The sequence below is a fragment of the Natrix helvetica genome, assembly GCF_964273705.1.
Source record: "Natrix helvetica genome assembly, chromosome: 1".
Taxonomy (NCBI): domain Eukaryota; kingdom Metazoa; phylum Chordata; class Lepidosauria; order Squamata; family Natricidae; genus Natrix; species Natrix helvetica.
The window spans coordinates 339,821,194-339,837,132 of record NC_138548.1 but is presented as its reverse complement, the minus strand read 5'-3'; the positions used below and the strand labels follow the sequence as shown (position 1 = coordinate 339,837,132).

The following is a 15,939-nucleotide window of genomic DNA, read 5'->3' as shown; positions in this document are numbered from 1 at the left end:
AAATTTTGAATTCCAGCCAAAATATTTTGAAATTTTAAAGTTTTCTCATCTCAATATTGAACCATGTTTCCAAAAAAGAAGAAAAAAAAGAGAGAAAAAGAACTGATAGCCACTGCCACTCTAGCTTTCCGAGCCTCTTTTATTTTTTAATTTTAGATTGATTTAAGCACACATTTTTTTGTGCTCTTCAAAAGAGAAAGGTTCTGTTTTGCTTTGTTTTTTCCCCCTTTCTCTCCCCTGCCAAAATAGTTCTCACAGGCACCTGCAGAAACAATTCGTGCCCTTGGCTCTTTATCAGTTTGTATAAACAAGTTGCAAACCCTTCAGCTACAAACTCAGTGGAAACAAAGAAAGAGAAATAAAAGATACATTGTTTCAAAAACTCCAGCTTCCGACTTCCAAGTGGCCGTGTTGCTATTTTCACTTTCACTATCTCAGGCTTATTGGGAATAAAGTACTTTAATAAAATTTAATAACAAGTAATAGGAAGAATTGTTAAAAATAAAAAGGAAGGTTTTAGTCCAGAAATCAAAAAATAAAATAACAAAGAGCAGAAGAAAAAAAAATTGATCCGTTCACTTTAAGAGAGGTAATGAAAAACGTTACGGGCACTTCAATCCACAAAATATGGTTACAAAGAAAAAAAAGTTTCCCAATGCAATCCAGTGTTAATTAATTTTGCAGCTTAATTCTTGCTTGAGGATCTAACGGCTTTTTTTTTAAAAAAAGGTTTCTTTGGGCAGTCTTTCCCAAAATAGAAAAAAATATCTCACCAGATGGACTCATTTTTTCTTTTCACTTCCTTCCTTCTGCAGCCATCCTGACTTCATCAGCCTGGGGCTACCTGTTTAACGCCGGCTTGAAGAGCTTCCCTTGGGTCAATCAGGAACTTTGCGATGTCCCTGAGACAAGCAAGGCTTTGTCTTCCTGATCACCGTCTCTACAGGACGGTTTCGGTCCAGCTGGACCGTCTAGCAGCAAAAGTGTCAACGGCGGTCTCGGAATGTTGAGACCACACGTTGTGTCATCGCGACATCAATATGTTCCCTCTTAATGTCCAAATCTCACTTTACATTCTATTTTACAGGAGCAGCAGATCCTCCACACAGCACAAGTAAAACAAAAACAAACTTGGTGCTTCACTGGCTGCAAAAACCACTGGATCTTGTTCAGCCATGAAGAGTGAGGTGGGTATAAACTCCATGTGCAACTTTGATCACTTAGATATCCCTCTATTCCAGGGGTGTTAAAACTTTATTTCATTGAGAATTTTTCAAGTTTCACCTGTAGTATTACCAGTGCAGTATATAGTGGAACTAACCCTTCTCATGATCTTGATACTGTCCCTCTGTTGATGCATCCTAGGACTGCATTAGCTTTTTTGGTAGCTGCAGCACACTGCTGGCTCATATTTAAGTGATTGTCCCCCTAAGACTCTAGATCCCTCTCACAGTTACTGCTGTTAAACCAGATACAATATCTTCCATACTAGTACATTTGGTTTTTTTTTTCTTGCCTAAGTTTTCTTATATGGAAAGAAAGTTTCCTCTGTGGGTTTGGTCTTCCCAGCTAGGAGAACATCACTGGCGTGGTGAAAGAATTTAGGATCGAAGCAATCTGCGTCGAAAGCAACATTAATTTTTTTTCAGGAAGGCAAGACCATCAGTGACATGGACCAGCGTTCCTTGGTGAGCTGACAGCGATACACAGTAAGTGTACATTTTTATATCATTTTCCTCTTTGAAGTCCTTTTGTTTATAAAGGGGGTTTATAAAGAATTGAATTAATTTCTCTGCTCTTTTTAGTCTCTTTATTGTCCAGCTTGACCCAGAACTATTTCTGACAATTGAATAAAAAACTTCAAACCAACATGAGCCTCTCAAATCCTGAAATATTCCCCCTCCAAATTCTTCAAAAAATCTTCATGTGTTAATACATTTTAAAGCAGTTAAAGAGTTTTATACATGAGTATAATACATAACCACACCATTGATATTTAATTAATTTTATTTAAATCCAATTTAGACTTCTTTTTTTAATTTTTTTAAAAATTTTTGAATAAACACAGACAAAACACAACAAACACCACAAAAATATCTTCCATTACAAATTATAAAGTGTGTGTCAATTGGTTACAAAGAGCTTTCGTGCATCCCTTCCTCAGTCATCACCTACAATTCATATCAAGTTATATGTTTTAAATAAAAAATATATTTGTATATATTACTATCTATTTTTAATTTTTTTTTTATTTATTCTTATAAAAATAAAGTCATACAAACATAATTTCAAACATATTGCCGTCACAGCGCAAGAAATCATAACGTTTAAATAACTAAACTTGACATTACCGTCCTAATAATAGGCCTAATATTTAGCACCAACATTTACACTATATGCAGCCCAACTAGTCAGCGTACCTACATCATCAATTCTTATTTGTCCTTTAATTTCTGATTAATATTATTTACCAGTATCTGATTTAAACATATATTATTGCTTCAGTTGTTATTATTCGGTCGTTCCCGTACCCAATTGTACCACCTCTTCCACGAGTTATAGAATTCTGAGTCCTTTTTTCCTTTAATTAATTTTGTTAGTCTATCCGATTCTGCGCATTCATTAATTTTATTTATTACTGCCCTATCCATTGGTATTTGATCGCTCTTCCATTCCTGGGCAAATGCCAACCTTGCCGCAATGATTATGTGCAACACCAAGAACCATATCTCGATGTTGATATCTGGGGATTTGAGTCCTAACAGGAAGGTTTCAGGTTTCAAATCTAATTGATGTTGGGTGATTTCTATTAACCACCGCCTAATTTTTTTCCAGTATTTAATCGTCATTGGGCAGGTCCACCACTGATGGAAATAGGTCCCCTCTCTGTGACCACATTTCTAGCAATTAGGCATGATCCCAGGGAACATTCTGGCAAGTCTTGCCGGTGGTAGATGCCACCGATATATCATTTTATATGTATTTTCCTTATACGAGGCTGCCATAGTCAATTTCATATTTTTAAACCAAATTTCTTCCCAACTTTGAAAGTCCAATGTGCGTCCTATATTCCGTCCCCAAGCAATCATGCAGTCTTTGACCACTTCTTCCCCTACGTCCAATAGCAATAGATATCCGTAGCACTTGGAAAGCATCCCTTTCTCTGTTCCAAAAAGAACCTTGTCCAGTTCTTGTTTATAGGGATATATACCTTCTGATCTTTTTTATACCTTGAGAGTATCTGGGAATATGGCCACCAGTCGATATGGTACCCTTGCAAAGCTAGTGATTCCCTGGTCTTCAAATTCCCCTGTGAGTCTAAGATCTCTTCATATGTCAAGATCTTCTCCCCTCTGTATCGTGTTGGATAAACAAGGGCTTCCTGAGTAGAGATCCAGCATGGCACCTTCAAGTATAACTTCCTCCTCAACTTCTCCCAAGAGTGGCTCAAGGTCCTATGCACCAAATGGTCATTAAAGTGTTTGGGTCGCTCTGAACCGGGCCAAATATAATAGTGCCAACCATACTGTAGGCCCCAGCCTTCAATAGTCAGGAGCCGTGTTCTTCTCAGTGTCATCCATTCTTTAATCCAAGTTAATAAAGCCGCCTGATAATAAAGCTGCCAGTTGGGGAGACCTAATCCCCCTCTAATTCTAGGTTCCTGCATCATTTTCAGTTTAATTCTAGGTTTTTTACCTTGCCAAATAAATTTTGAGACGGCTCTATTCATTTCATTAAAGAATTTCTTTTCCAATCTTACAGGAGCCGATTGAAATAAAAATAGCCATTTGGGGAGAGTACACATTTTAATAACTGCTATTCTCCCCATAAGGGAGAGTTGTAGGTTCTTCCATCTGCCGAAATCTTGGAGCATCTGTTTGTAAAGGTGAACATAGTTGTCCTCCTTTATGGAGCTACATCTCCCTGTCAGCCATATTCCTAAGTATTTGATTTTTTTAACGGACTTCAGACCCACTAGATCAGTGGTGGGCAACCCGCGGCTCGGGAGCCACATGCGGCTCTTTACACCCTTTAATGCGGCTCTTCTGTGTGCTGGGTGCCCGCTCCCCTCCCTCCTCTCGGGCTTCGGAGGGAAGCTTCTGCAAAAGCCCGGGCGAATGACAACCAATTTTGGTCCTATGACTGCAGAATGCTGCAAAATACCATAAATGCAGGCCAGTTGTTGAGTGTTTCAAATGTGATTGGAACACTCAACAAGGTGACCACAGTGTGTGTGTGTGTGTGTGTGTGTGTGAGTGAGACAGACAGACAGAGAGAGGAACAGAGAGAGGGAGTGAGGGAGGGAATCAGAGAGAGACTGACAGACAGACAGACACACACACACACACAGACAGAGAGAGAAAGAGAGGGGGAGGGAGGGAGAGAAAGATAGACAGACAGAGAGACACACACAGAGTGAGTGATTAAGTGAATGAGTGAGAGACAGACACACCCACATACACAGAGTGACAGAGAGAGAGGAAGGGAGGGGAGATAGAGGGAGAGACAGAGACAGACACACACACACAGAGTGAGTGAGAGACAGACACACACACACACACACACAGAGTGACAGAGATGGGGGAGGGAGGGAGAGAGAGACAAAGAGCCAGAGAGAGAGAGAGAAAGAAAAAGAAAAAAAGAAAGAAAGTGGGAGAGAGAGATGAAATTAAAAACAACAACATACAAACCTGACTTACTCAAACTATCCAAGGAAATGCAAGGCCAATGTTCACATTAGTGGTTGTGACTTTGTCAGTCAATGTCAGGATGTAATTTTCTCTACAATGTAAGGCAAATTTTACGGAATTTAACGTTATCGATAAATAATATCGTTCTAAAGTTTTTGTTTTATTAGTTGTGTTATTTGTATCCTCCCGACCTATGTGGATACTTGCATGCAGAATATTCTCAATAAAAACTTATTGAAACTAAAAACAGTGTACCATCCTATGTATTTTCGGTTTTAAAAATGCGGCTCTCAAAATAAATTTTAATCGTGGTTTTGGCGAGATTTGGCTCAGTTGAAAAAAAAGGTTGCCCACCACTGCACTAGATGTTCAAGTTGATGGTTCTGTCTTGTGGTCATATTTTTGACCAACATTTTGGTCTTATCTTCATTAAGGAGTAGACCTGCAACGCTCCCAAATTCCCTAATTAGTTCTAACAAATGCGGTCCTGATTCCCTTGGTTCCTCTAGAACAGCGATGGCGAACCTTTTTTGGCTCGCGTGCCACAAGTGGGGGGAGCGCAGGGGGGTCATGTTTGGGCGTGCCGCACCCATAATGCAATGCGCAACCCCCCAGTGTGCATGCGCTCACAACGAGCGACCCCCCCCCATTTTTACATGCTTTTTTCACCCTCCCCAGGCTCCAGAGGCTTTATAGGAGCCTGGGGAGGGCGAAAAGAGCCTCCCCCGCCCCCCCAGAGGCCCTCCGGAGGCTTCAGGGACCGTCCAGAGGCTTCCCTGAAGCCCTCGGAGCGCTCAAAAGGATCCTCCGAGCAAACCGGAAGTGACTTCTGGGTTGCTCGGAGGGTCGTTTTAAGCGCTCCGAAGGTGTCAGGAAAGCGTCCGGATGGTCCCTGAAGCCTTCGGAATGCTTAAAACCACCCTCCGAGCAAACCGGAAGTCACTTCCGGTTTGCTCGGAGGGTCGTTTTAAGCGCTCCGAAGGCCTCATGGTAGCCTCCGGATGGTCCCTGAAGCCTTCGGAACGCTTAAAACGACCCTCCGAGCAAACTGGAAGTCACTTCCGGTTTGCTCGGAGGGTTGTTTTAAGCATTCCGAAGGCTTCAGGTAAGCCTCTGGACGCTCCCTGAAGCCTCCGGAGGCCCTCTGGGAGGGCGGGGGAGGCTCTTTTTGCCCTCCCCAGGCTCCTATAAAGCCTCTGGAGCCTGGGGAGGGCAAAAATGGCTTTTAAAAGGTGAACTCAGCTGGCCAGCACGCGCATGCATACTGGCCAGCTAACAGGGCAGCGCCTCGCGTGCCCTGACAAATGGCTCCGCGTGCCACCTGTGGCACGCGTGCCATAGGTTCGCCATCACTGCTCTAGAATAAAGGCCAGATCATCAGCATAGGCTTGCACCTTAACCTCCTCCTGTCTAATCCTCATTCCCTTTATCTCGCTTTTCCGTCTTACTTCTCTCAGTAGAGGTTCCAAAGTCAAGACAAATAGGAGCGGGGATAAGGGGCAGCCCTGTCTTGTACCTCTATGAATCTCAATCTTCCCTGTTTGATCTCCTTCAATCAATACCTTTGCTGTTTGTTTTTGATATATGGCCTGAATTGCCCCAAGAAATTTTGTGCCAAAGTCCATATATTCCATCTGGGATATCATAAAGTCCCAGGAGACCCGATCAAATGCCTTTTGGGCGTTGACAAAAACTACGGCCATCTGTTTATCCGGGGAGGCCTCAAAATATTCCAGGGTATTCATAATCATCCTCAAATTATCCCGTAGGTGACGATTGGGGAGGAAGCCATTCTGATCTGAGTTTATGAAGGTATTGAGAAAATAGGTAAGTCTTGCTGCTAACACTGCCGCAAAAATTTTATAATCAGAGTTTAGCAGCGAAATTGGCCTGTAATTTCTAATAAGTGACAGGTCAGTTCCTTCCTTGGGAATAATGGAAATAAATGCTTCAGACCACGATGTTGGAGTCTGGGTATCCCTCATCACTCTATTATACAATTCTGTCATATATTTACCCAGTACCCCAAACATCGCCTTATATAGTTCAACCGGGAGCCCATCTGTTCCCGCAGTCTTCCCATTGGCTTGTTTCATCATGGCTGCTTCTACTTCCCCTTCCGTTATATCAGCGTTAAGAAGTTGCTTCACAGATTCAGGGACTTGTGGTAGGTCAGAATTATTCAAAAACTGTCTGATTCCTTGTATCTCTTCTGCCCCTTTCTCATACAGTTTGGTGAAAAATTCTTGTGCCACTTTCTTTTTCCCTTCCTTAGCAGTATGGAAGTTTCCATCCAAATCCTTCAACCCCTCTATCCTACGTTGTTCGCCTTCCTTCCTTAAACGGTATGAGAGCCATCTACCTGGCTTATTGGCATTCTCAAAATAATGTTGTTTAAACCATTTAATCTTCATATGACAAGGTTGTTTTTACGTCCCTTTATATAAAATATTCCAAACTTTAAAGCAAAACCACATGATGGCATTCCTTTATCTATTCTCAATATCATCCGGAAACATTACATCTTTATGACACTTTCTACATAAAAAATTATGTTTAATAAAGTTTCTAGACCTCCTTTCTTAATCACTGTTTACAATTTATATCCAATTTCCCTTTTATCATGTCAATACAAATTTTACATTATTATCATTATCAATCATTTATTTAACAACATTCGTCATTATTTCATTTTAATTTTTAATTTTTTGGTCTTAGTTTAACTAAATTTGAGTTACTCTTTTTTTAATATTATAAGCTTTTTATACATAACAAAGTTTCTAAAGTTCCTTTTATGATCACCATTTAGAATTTATTAGTTATTAGTTTTCATATCTCAATCTGGGTCTTTCCAGTAATAGTGCAGTGCCATTTGTGGAATTGATCTTCTGGTTATTTCCTGAATCAAATTTGTGTGGGCTTCTCTTCCCAACTTGTTGCTTTTTGCATATCTTGTAAAATCTTGAGACCCTCTGTCCGCTTCTTTAATCAGCTTATCTTTGGTTATCAATAGTGCTTTTGTCAAAGTTTCTCTCCTTGGATCCATCAATTCTTCTCTTTTTTCTTCTTCTAAACCTTGAAATCTGGGGTAGAGCTCCTTTCCATCTATCTTCCCTTTCCATGTTCCACTCTTTCCATCTCCAACCACACTCAGTTCACTATCAGTATCCACAATTATCTTGCCTCTTTGTTCATTTTTCCCTTGGGCTTTTAGGACTCTAACCGCCACTTTTTCCATTTGCTGGATATCTTCAATTTTTCCATCAAATTTTACTGCAATACAATCTATACTTTCCAATCTCTTCTCAATTCTCTGTTGTTTCTAATAATTTTTGATTTTCAAACATAATCTGTTGTAACGTTATGGTTTCTTTTTGTTGTGCCATACTTCCAACTAGTAAACACTGCCACTCTAGTTTCAAAATAAGATTTTGTTTTCACTTCACTCCAGTTGCCAAAGAAGCATCCAAAGAGCACCTGTGTAAACAACCCGTGCTCTTCTCATCTCTTCTGTAAACAAGCTGAAGCCTTTGAAGTGCAAAGTCAAAATGATCAGAGAGAAAAAAGAGGAAGCAATATTCCCAGGACTCAGCCTCCAACCTTCAAATGGCAGTGTAACTTATTTTCCCTCTTTATATTCCTTTTATATCTTCTTTATAATCCAGGCTTAAAAGAAAAAATTCTTAAATGGAGCAAAATAAAACGAAAAGCCCCTCCAAACCAATATTATAAAAATAAAGTAAAAGATTTAATCCATAGGTAAAAAAAGAAATAGAAGAAGAAAAACCAATACTTTCACTTTAAAAAGTAGGGAATACTTGCAAAACTTGATGTATACCGAGGTGGAAATGTTTGAGAGAAGGAATTTCTTTTTGACTTTTTTTTTAAAAAACTGTTCAATGAAATATTATTTTTTAAAAAATAAATTGCTTGTATTTATTCATGTTCAGCAGTAACTTAATACTCTCTATCTTGTATTTGTTCTCATTGTATGTACCCCTATTTCCCCCCGTTTCACCATAACCTGCATTCAGATCTACACACATGGTCTGTTTTATTGGAGGATAGGTGAGTTTAGCTGCCTGTCGAGCTGCACACAGACTAAGGTGCAGTGGGGACAGAACATAGCTCCCCCGCCACTCCCTCTTCCTCTCCAGAGATCTCTCAAGGCAGAAGTTGGACTAGGAGGAAACTGCTTCTTGCAAACTTTCTCCTCCGCACTTCCACATCCAGCAGCGTCATCCACCGCCTCCTGCTTTGCCGAGAGGCGGCACCAGACAAGGAAATGCCAATGATGTCTGGGATTGGGAGAAGTAGCTGCAAAGACTGGCACCATTGCCAACACTTCTGTTCAGTACTAGAATGTCAATCTCAAAATGTCATCATCCACACTTCCATAGAAATTGACTGTATGCTAAAGACTTATCCCTAGAGAGACCTCCCTGAGGAAACTTGACCCATTTCTTGATCAAAATTGTCTTTTGGGAGTAGGTGGCTACTTGGAGCTAAAAGATGTATGAGTAGGAATCTTCAGGTGTATTACTTGTCACAAGCTCCATGGTAGGCTACAAAGACAAAATGTGGTTGATCTTCCAGCCGGCAGACTCAGCACAAATCCTCCTTTCACCAACGTTGGCCTTGATGACTTTGGCCCCTGGTCTGTGACCACACATCACACTAGAGAGTGTCAAGCAAACAGTGAGAGGTGGGCAGCCCTATTCACCTGTATGACCATTAGAGCTGTCCACATTGAAGTTATTGACTATGGACACTTCTAGCTTCATAAAGGCCCTCAGATGTTTTATTGCTATTTGAGGCCCTTTAAAAACATTCGTTCAGACAGAAGCACCAACTTTTTGGGGGGGGGGGCAGCCAAAGAACTGCATGTTTCTTTGAATATTGACACCAAAAGCATAGAGCAGAGGTGTCAAAATCAAGGCATGGATACCAGAACTGGACAGTGGGGTGCTTAGATCTGGCCCATGGATCCACCCTGCAAATAGCAAAGGACCAGCCCACGGTGCCTTTTCCAGTGAAAATGGAGCTCGGGAGGGCCATATGTTCAGGAGGCACATAATCCTTACAAGCTGTTTCCGTGGGCAGAGGGTTGCAAGAGGCAGTCACAGTCAAAGATGGAGCTTGAGAGGGCCATCTGTGACTGTCCCAAGCTCCATTTTCACTGGCAGAGAGTTGCAGGAGGTCGTCACAGCCAAAAACAGAGCTCAGGAGCCAATTTTAGCAGAGTGTTCAGGCCACCACAGGTGCCCTACACAAGTGACATCGAGATGGCCACGCCCATTCTGGCACCCCGAGGTCGAATACATCTCTGATGTGGCCCTCAATGAAATAAAGTTTGACACCCCTGGAATACAGGGATATTTAAGTGACCAAAGTTGCACATGGAGTTTAAACCCACCTCACTCTTCATGGCCAAACAAGATCCAGTGGTTTTTGCAACCAGTGAAGTGGCAAGTTTGTTTTTCTTTTTCTGGTGCTGCGTGGAGGATCTGCTGCTCCTGGGCTTGAGAACTAGAGCGCTAGCATTGCTTCTGTAAGTATTTTAAAATATTCTTTTGTGTTACTCTATAGTTCTGTAAAGCTTTTTTGTAAGCACTTTGGGAACTGCTCTGCTTCTCTTTAAGCACTTTGTACTTTGCAAACTACAGTATTGAGTTTCTTTGCAAAGTTCTTGCAAAGATAAAGTTTATTTGCATTTGCTTTGTTAACTGCTTGTAGAAATGCTAGCCAGCACCTACACAAAGCATTCTACAATGTGGTGTGCTGTATCTCTTCTCTAAACTGCTGGTTTTCAAAAAAAATTTATCCTTTTCTATGAAGCCTGGCTTTTCTTCACACAAGGACTGTATGGAGAGTCTGGCCTCAGGGCAGTGGGTTAGACTACAGGACCTCAAGGTCCACCCAGTGGTGAAATTCACTTTTTTTTACTACCGGTTCTGTGGGCGTGGCTTGGTGGGCATGGCAGAAGGATACTGCAAAATGCCCATTCTCACCTCACTCTGGAGCCAGTGAGAGATGGCATTTGCTGGTGTAGGAAGTTAAAACCCACCCGTCTCCTAGAAAAATGAAATATCCTAGGAAATATTGAAAAGGCAGAATATTACATTTCCCTGGATGTGTAAAGGAAGAAACATGTTTTAAAGACAAAGTAACTCCCTGCAGCCTCCTGCCCCCACCCCCTTTGTCAATGACCCATTAAAGCCTGAGCTAGTCCACTTTACATAACATAGGTAGTATCAGATTTTCACAGAAATTCACCACATGGCATCTGAGAACTCAACCAAACCTGGATTCAAAACACAGCCTAGAGAGTTTCCCCTGCATGGCCCATATGGGGGTCTGACAACCAACCAGAATACATTTCTTACACAGGAACAGGAAACAGATAGGTGGGGCCGAACAGATTATTAAAAACCCTGCAAGCCCCTCCCTTGCCCTTCTCTCCACCAACATTGAAGCATGTGATCACCTTTTCTGTTCAGGACTCAAGCCATGTGGTCCTGTCCACCATTAAAACCATCTTTCCAAGCAACCTCCATGTCTCCAGTGTCTTTTTCCCCACTTGGAGCTGAACTTAGAAGGACATTTCTTTCAACACCGGTTTTCTGAACTACTCAAAATTTCCGTTACCGGTTCCCCAGAACTTGTCAGAACCTGCTGAATTTCACCCCTGGGTCCCTCCCATCTCTCTTACAGTTGCAAACTAAGAGTTCTGTAAATTCCTCCCCCATCTCCCTCTGGGAGCCTGGCTGGAGACTCTTAAGCTAATTACTGTAGTGGCAGGAGGTTTTTGTTATTTTTAAAGTAACTGCAATCTGAGAGTTCTGTAAATTACCTCCACATCCCATCTGGGCAGCTGTCTGAAGACACTTGAGCTGATGAGCAGCAAGTGGATTTTTAAAAAAAACTGCAAATGGAGAGCTCTGTGAGGCTGCTTGGAGGCAATTTAGTTCCTCCCTCAGCTGCACTGGAATCAGCTGATAAGTGTCAGGAAGTAAGATCTTCATTTAACAAGCCATTTAATACAATTAATGAATTTGATTTTAAGAATTTGTAAAATTGAATTTGATTCATTTGCCATTTTTCAGGGCAAGCTCCATTAGGTTCGTACCTCAAGGAATACTGTACACAGAGTAAAATGTAATGAGGACAGAACAGACCTTATGATTCTAGGAAACTTTCATCTTTGAGAGGGATGTATGCATGATTCAGAATTTAGGGTTTCTCCTACACTCCCTGGGTGGTCTTGCCCACCACTTTTTAGCTAATTGCAACATGGTTCTTATCAGAACTTAGGCTGCATAAAGGTGAAGAGGAAATCCGTCAGAAGCTACCATATTGAAATCAAATCTGATGTTTTTTCAATTTTTATTTGGTGTGCCTTGGAAGAGGGGTAGTCTTATACGGTGAGTATAGCCCAAACCCTATATTTTAACAAGAAAAGTAGGGGGTCGTCTTATGCACCCAGTCATCTTATACGCCGGAAAATATGGTAATTGCAACGTGGTCCTTATCAGAAATTAGGCTGCATAAAGGTGTAGAGGAAATATAATATCCTGAGGCCTTTGACTGAATAATGTTCAATGTTTCTGCATAGATACCGGCTGACTCAGGTCTCATTTCTATACTAGGGATGGAAATTTAACTAATGTGGAGGATCCCAGTTCTATACCATGGGTGCAATTTGATTATTTTTTTGATATTTTCCTTTTGGGCTTAGGGAAGCAGCATCTGTTAAATGTCTTCGAATCCCTCTGAGAACTATGATTAATGAGAGTTGGGAAGCAGGAAGCTCATTTTAAAAAATAAATTAAAACGAACGTATATACCACGGGTTTCAAACTCCATGAGTCACGTGGCCATCATGTGACATATTGCAACAGTTTCCCTATTCGCAGAGCTGTGGTGGGCGTGTCCTCCATGTGACGCAAATAGCCTGTGAGCCGCCAGTTTGACATTCATATATACCAGTGATGGCGAACCTATGGCTTGCGTGCTACAGGGGGCACACGGAGCCATTTGTCCAGGGAACACGAGGCACACTGGCCAGCTGAGTTCACCCTTTTTAAAAGCCATTTTAGTACTCCCCATGCTCCAAAGGCTTTATAGGAGCCTGAGGAAGGCGAAAAGAGCCTCCCCCGCATCCCCCGGAGGCCCTCCGGTGGCTTCATGGGCTTCCCTGAAGCCTCCGGACTGCAAAAAACCAGCCCTATGGGGAAACCGGAAGGTTCGTTTTGACTGCTCCGGAGGCTTTAGGGAAGCATCCTGAAGGTCCCTGAAGTCTTCACAGCGCTCAAAACGACCTTCCGAGCAAACCGAAGGAGGGTTGTTTTGAGGGCTTCTGGGGGGGGCAGGGAGGCTCTTTTCGCCCTTCCCAGGCTCCTATAAAGCCTCTGGAGCCTGGGGAGGGCAAAAAAGCAGGCAAAAAATGGGGGGTCACGCCTGTAGTGTTCGCATGCGCACTGGGGGGGTCGCGCATTGCATTATGGGTGCGGCATACCCGCACACGACCCCCTTGCGCTCCCCCCACTTATGGCACGCGAGCCAAAAAAGGTTCCCCATCGCTGTTATATACTGTATATACAGATACATTCAAAAATGTATAAATCATAATTATAATGGCTCATGCCCTTTTCAGAGTTCAGCCTGTAAATTGGAAATCCATACATAGAACCCATTAAATCAATAATTAGCATAGATTCTCATCGAAATGTATCTTTGTTTTGGGGATTCTCCAGTCTATGAATCGTGTTATGGGAAAAAAAAGACTATGGGGTGTGCTGAAGCCATTTCCACACTCCATGCATTTAAATGGCTTATCTCGTGTGGATCCTTTGATGGGATGTAAGTTTACTGCTTGTTCTGAAGCTCTTTCCACACTCCATGCATTTATATGGCTTCTCCCCTGTGTGGATCCTTCGATGGGATGTAAGTTTACTGCTTGTTCTGAAGTCCTTTCCACACTCCATGCATTTATATGGCTTCTCCCCTGTGTGGATCCTTTGATGGGTAATAAGGTTCCTCTTTTGGTTAAAGCCCTTTCCACACTCCATGCATTTATATGGCTTCTCCCCTGTGTGGATCCTTTGATGGCATGTAAGTTCACAGCTTGTTCTGAAGCTCTTTCCACACTCCATGCATTTATATGGCTTCTCCCCTGTGTGGATCCTTTGATGGCATGTAAGTTCACTGCTTGTTCTGAAGTCCTTTCCACACTCCATGCATTTATATGGCTTCTCCCCTGTGTGGATCCTTTGATGGGATGTAAGTTTACTGCTTGTTTTGAAGTCATTTCCACACTCCATGCATTTATATGGTTTCTCCCCTGTGTGGATCCTTTGATGGGTAATAAGATGATTGTTTTGGCTAAAGCTCTTTCCACACTCCATGCATTTATATGGCTTCTCCCCTGTGTGGATCCTTTGATGGCATGTAAGTTCACTGCTTGTTCTGAAGTCCTTTCCACACTCCATGCATTTATATGGCTTCTCCCCTGTGTGGATCCTTTGATGGGTAATAAGGTTCCTCTTTTGGCTAAGGCCCTTTCCACACTCCATGCATTTATATGGCTTCTCCCCTGTGTGGATCCTTTGATGGCATGTAAGTTCACTGCTTGTTCTGAAGTCCTTTCCACACTCCATGCATTTATATGGCTTCTCCCCTGTGTGGATCCTTTGATGGGATGTAAGTTCACTGCTTGTTCTGAAGTCCTTTCCACACTCCATGCATTTATATGGCTTCTCCCCTGTGTGGATCCTTTGATGGGATGTAAGTTTACTGCTTGTTTTGAAGTCATTTCCACACTCCATGCATTTATATGGCTTCTCCCCTGTGTGGATCCTTTGATGGCATGTAAGTTCACTGCTTGTTCTGAAGCTCTTTCCACACTCCATGCATTTATATGGCTTCTCCCCTGTGTGGATCGTTTGATGGGTAATAAGGTTCCTCTTTTGGCTAAGGCCCTTTCCACACTCCATGCATTTATATGGCTTCTCACCTGTGTGGATCCTTTGATGGCATGTAAGTTCAGAGCGTGTTTTGAAACCCTTTCCACACTCCATGCATTTATAAGGCTTCTCCCCTGTGTGGATCCTTTGATGGGTAATAAGGTGACTGTCTTGGCTAAAGCCCTTTCCACACTCCATGCATTTATATGGCTTCTCCCCTGTGTGGATCCTTTGATGGCGTGTAAGTTCACAGCTTGTTTTGAAACCCTTTCCACACTCCATGCATTTATAAGGCTTCTCCCCTGTGTGGATCCTTTGATGGCATGTAAGATCTTTGCTTGTTCTGAAGTCCTTTCCACACTCCATGCATTTATATGGCTTCTCCCCTGTGTGGATCCTTTGATGGGTAATAAGGTGACTGTCTTGGCTAAAGCCCTTTCCACACTCCATGCATTTATATGACTTGTCCCTTCTGCATGTCCTTTTATAAATAGTCATGTTTCCATGTTCATTGCTTTTATTTGACTTCTCTCCCATGTGAAAACTTTTCTGTGACTCAAGAGACCAATTTTCTTGAGTACGTGTGAATATGCAACTGTATTTTTTTCTTTTTTCTTTGCATGTATTGGCTCGTCCTTTGGCTTGTGATAGACAGGGTCCATTCACATTTAATGTCTCTCTGAAGATTCTTACACCTTTCTCAATATATTTCTTCTTTAGTTTTTCTTGTTGATCAATAAAGTCCTGCATTTGAGCAACAATCGAAGAAGTTGAGCTTTCGTTATTCCAGTTATTTGATAGGTTTCTCTCCTGCCTTTGGAATTCTGTTTGAATTGGAGGTTTCTCCATTACATCTCCTTGACTAAACACTTTGATTGGTTCTCCAAAGTCTTTATTGTCATTCTCATTATCACCTTGAAAGGGAAGGAGAAATGAAAGTGAGAGAAAGTTTGGGGGAAAACATCACTCTGTCAGAAGTCATATTAATTGCCTTCAGGTATTGTGCCAAATTCTAATATATAATGCATATTTGTATCCTAATAATGGCATGGTATAGAAATGATAATATCTCCTATTGATGAGACATAAAACCTTTAAAAAAACATTGACATAATACTTGAATGATATGGAAGCATCTGGGCCAAAATAGTTGAAATCGTGTGATGAAGTTTGGCATTACCTCAAACTACGGAATTTGTCACTAAATACAAAAACAAATTGAATAGGATACATCTAAGCAAAATGTCATAGGCCTATTTCCTTCCTAAGAGCAATAGAAAAAC

The 15,939-nt window shown here is 41.8% G+C and overlaps 2 protein-coding genes across 5 annotated transcripts in view; both read right to left on the bottom strand.

The window, feature by feature from the left end:
- The window catches only part of LOC309384145 (uncharacterized protein), a gene marked incomplete at its 3' end in the record, with an annotated part of 50,722 nt that extends 39,136 nt beyond the window's left edge, over positions 1 to 11,586 (bottom strand). Inside the window, exon 1 of the mRNA XM_081937341.1 lies at positions 11,545 to 11,586. The remainder of the gene's footprint in view (positions 1 to 11,544) is intronic.
- Positions 11,587 to 12,940: 1,354 nt separating this feature from the next.
- LOC309383410 (uncharacterized protein) overlaps positions 12,941 to 15,939 on the bottom strand; it is a 47,305-nt gene continuing 44,306 nt past the window's right edge. For 3 of the 4 annotated variants that reach the window (XM_081935930.1, XM_081935932.1, XM_081935933.1), the window contains one exon: positions 12,941 to 15,570. In XM_081935930.1, the coding sequence (XP_081792056.1) occupies positions 13,526 to 15,570 (2,045 nt within the window). In that variant the 3' untranslated portion in view covers positions 12,941 to 13,525. The remainder of the gene's footprint in view (positions 15,571 to 15,939) is intronic. The other variant, XM_081935931.1, reaches the window with a different exon arrangement.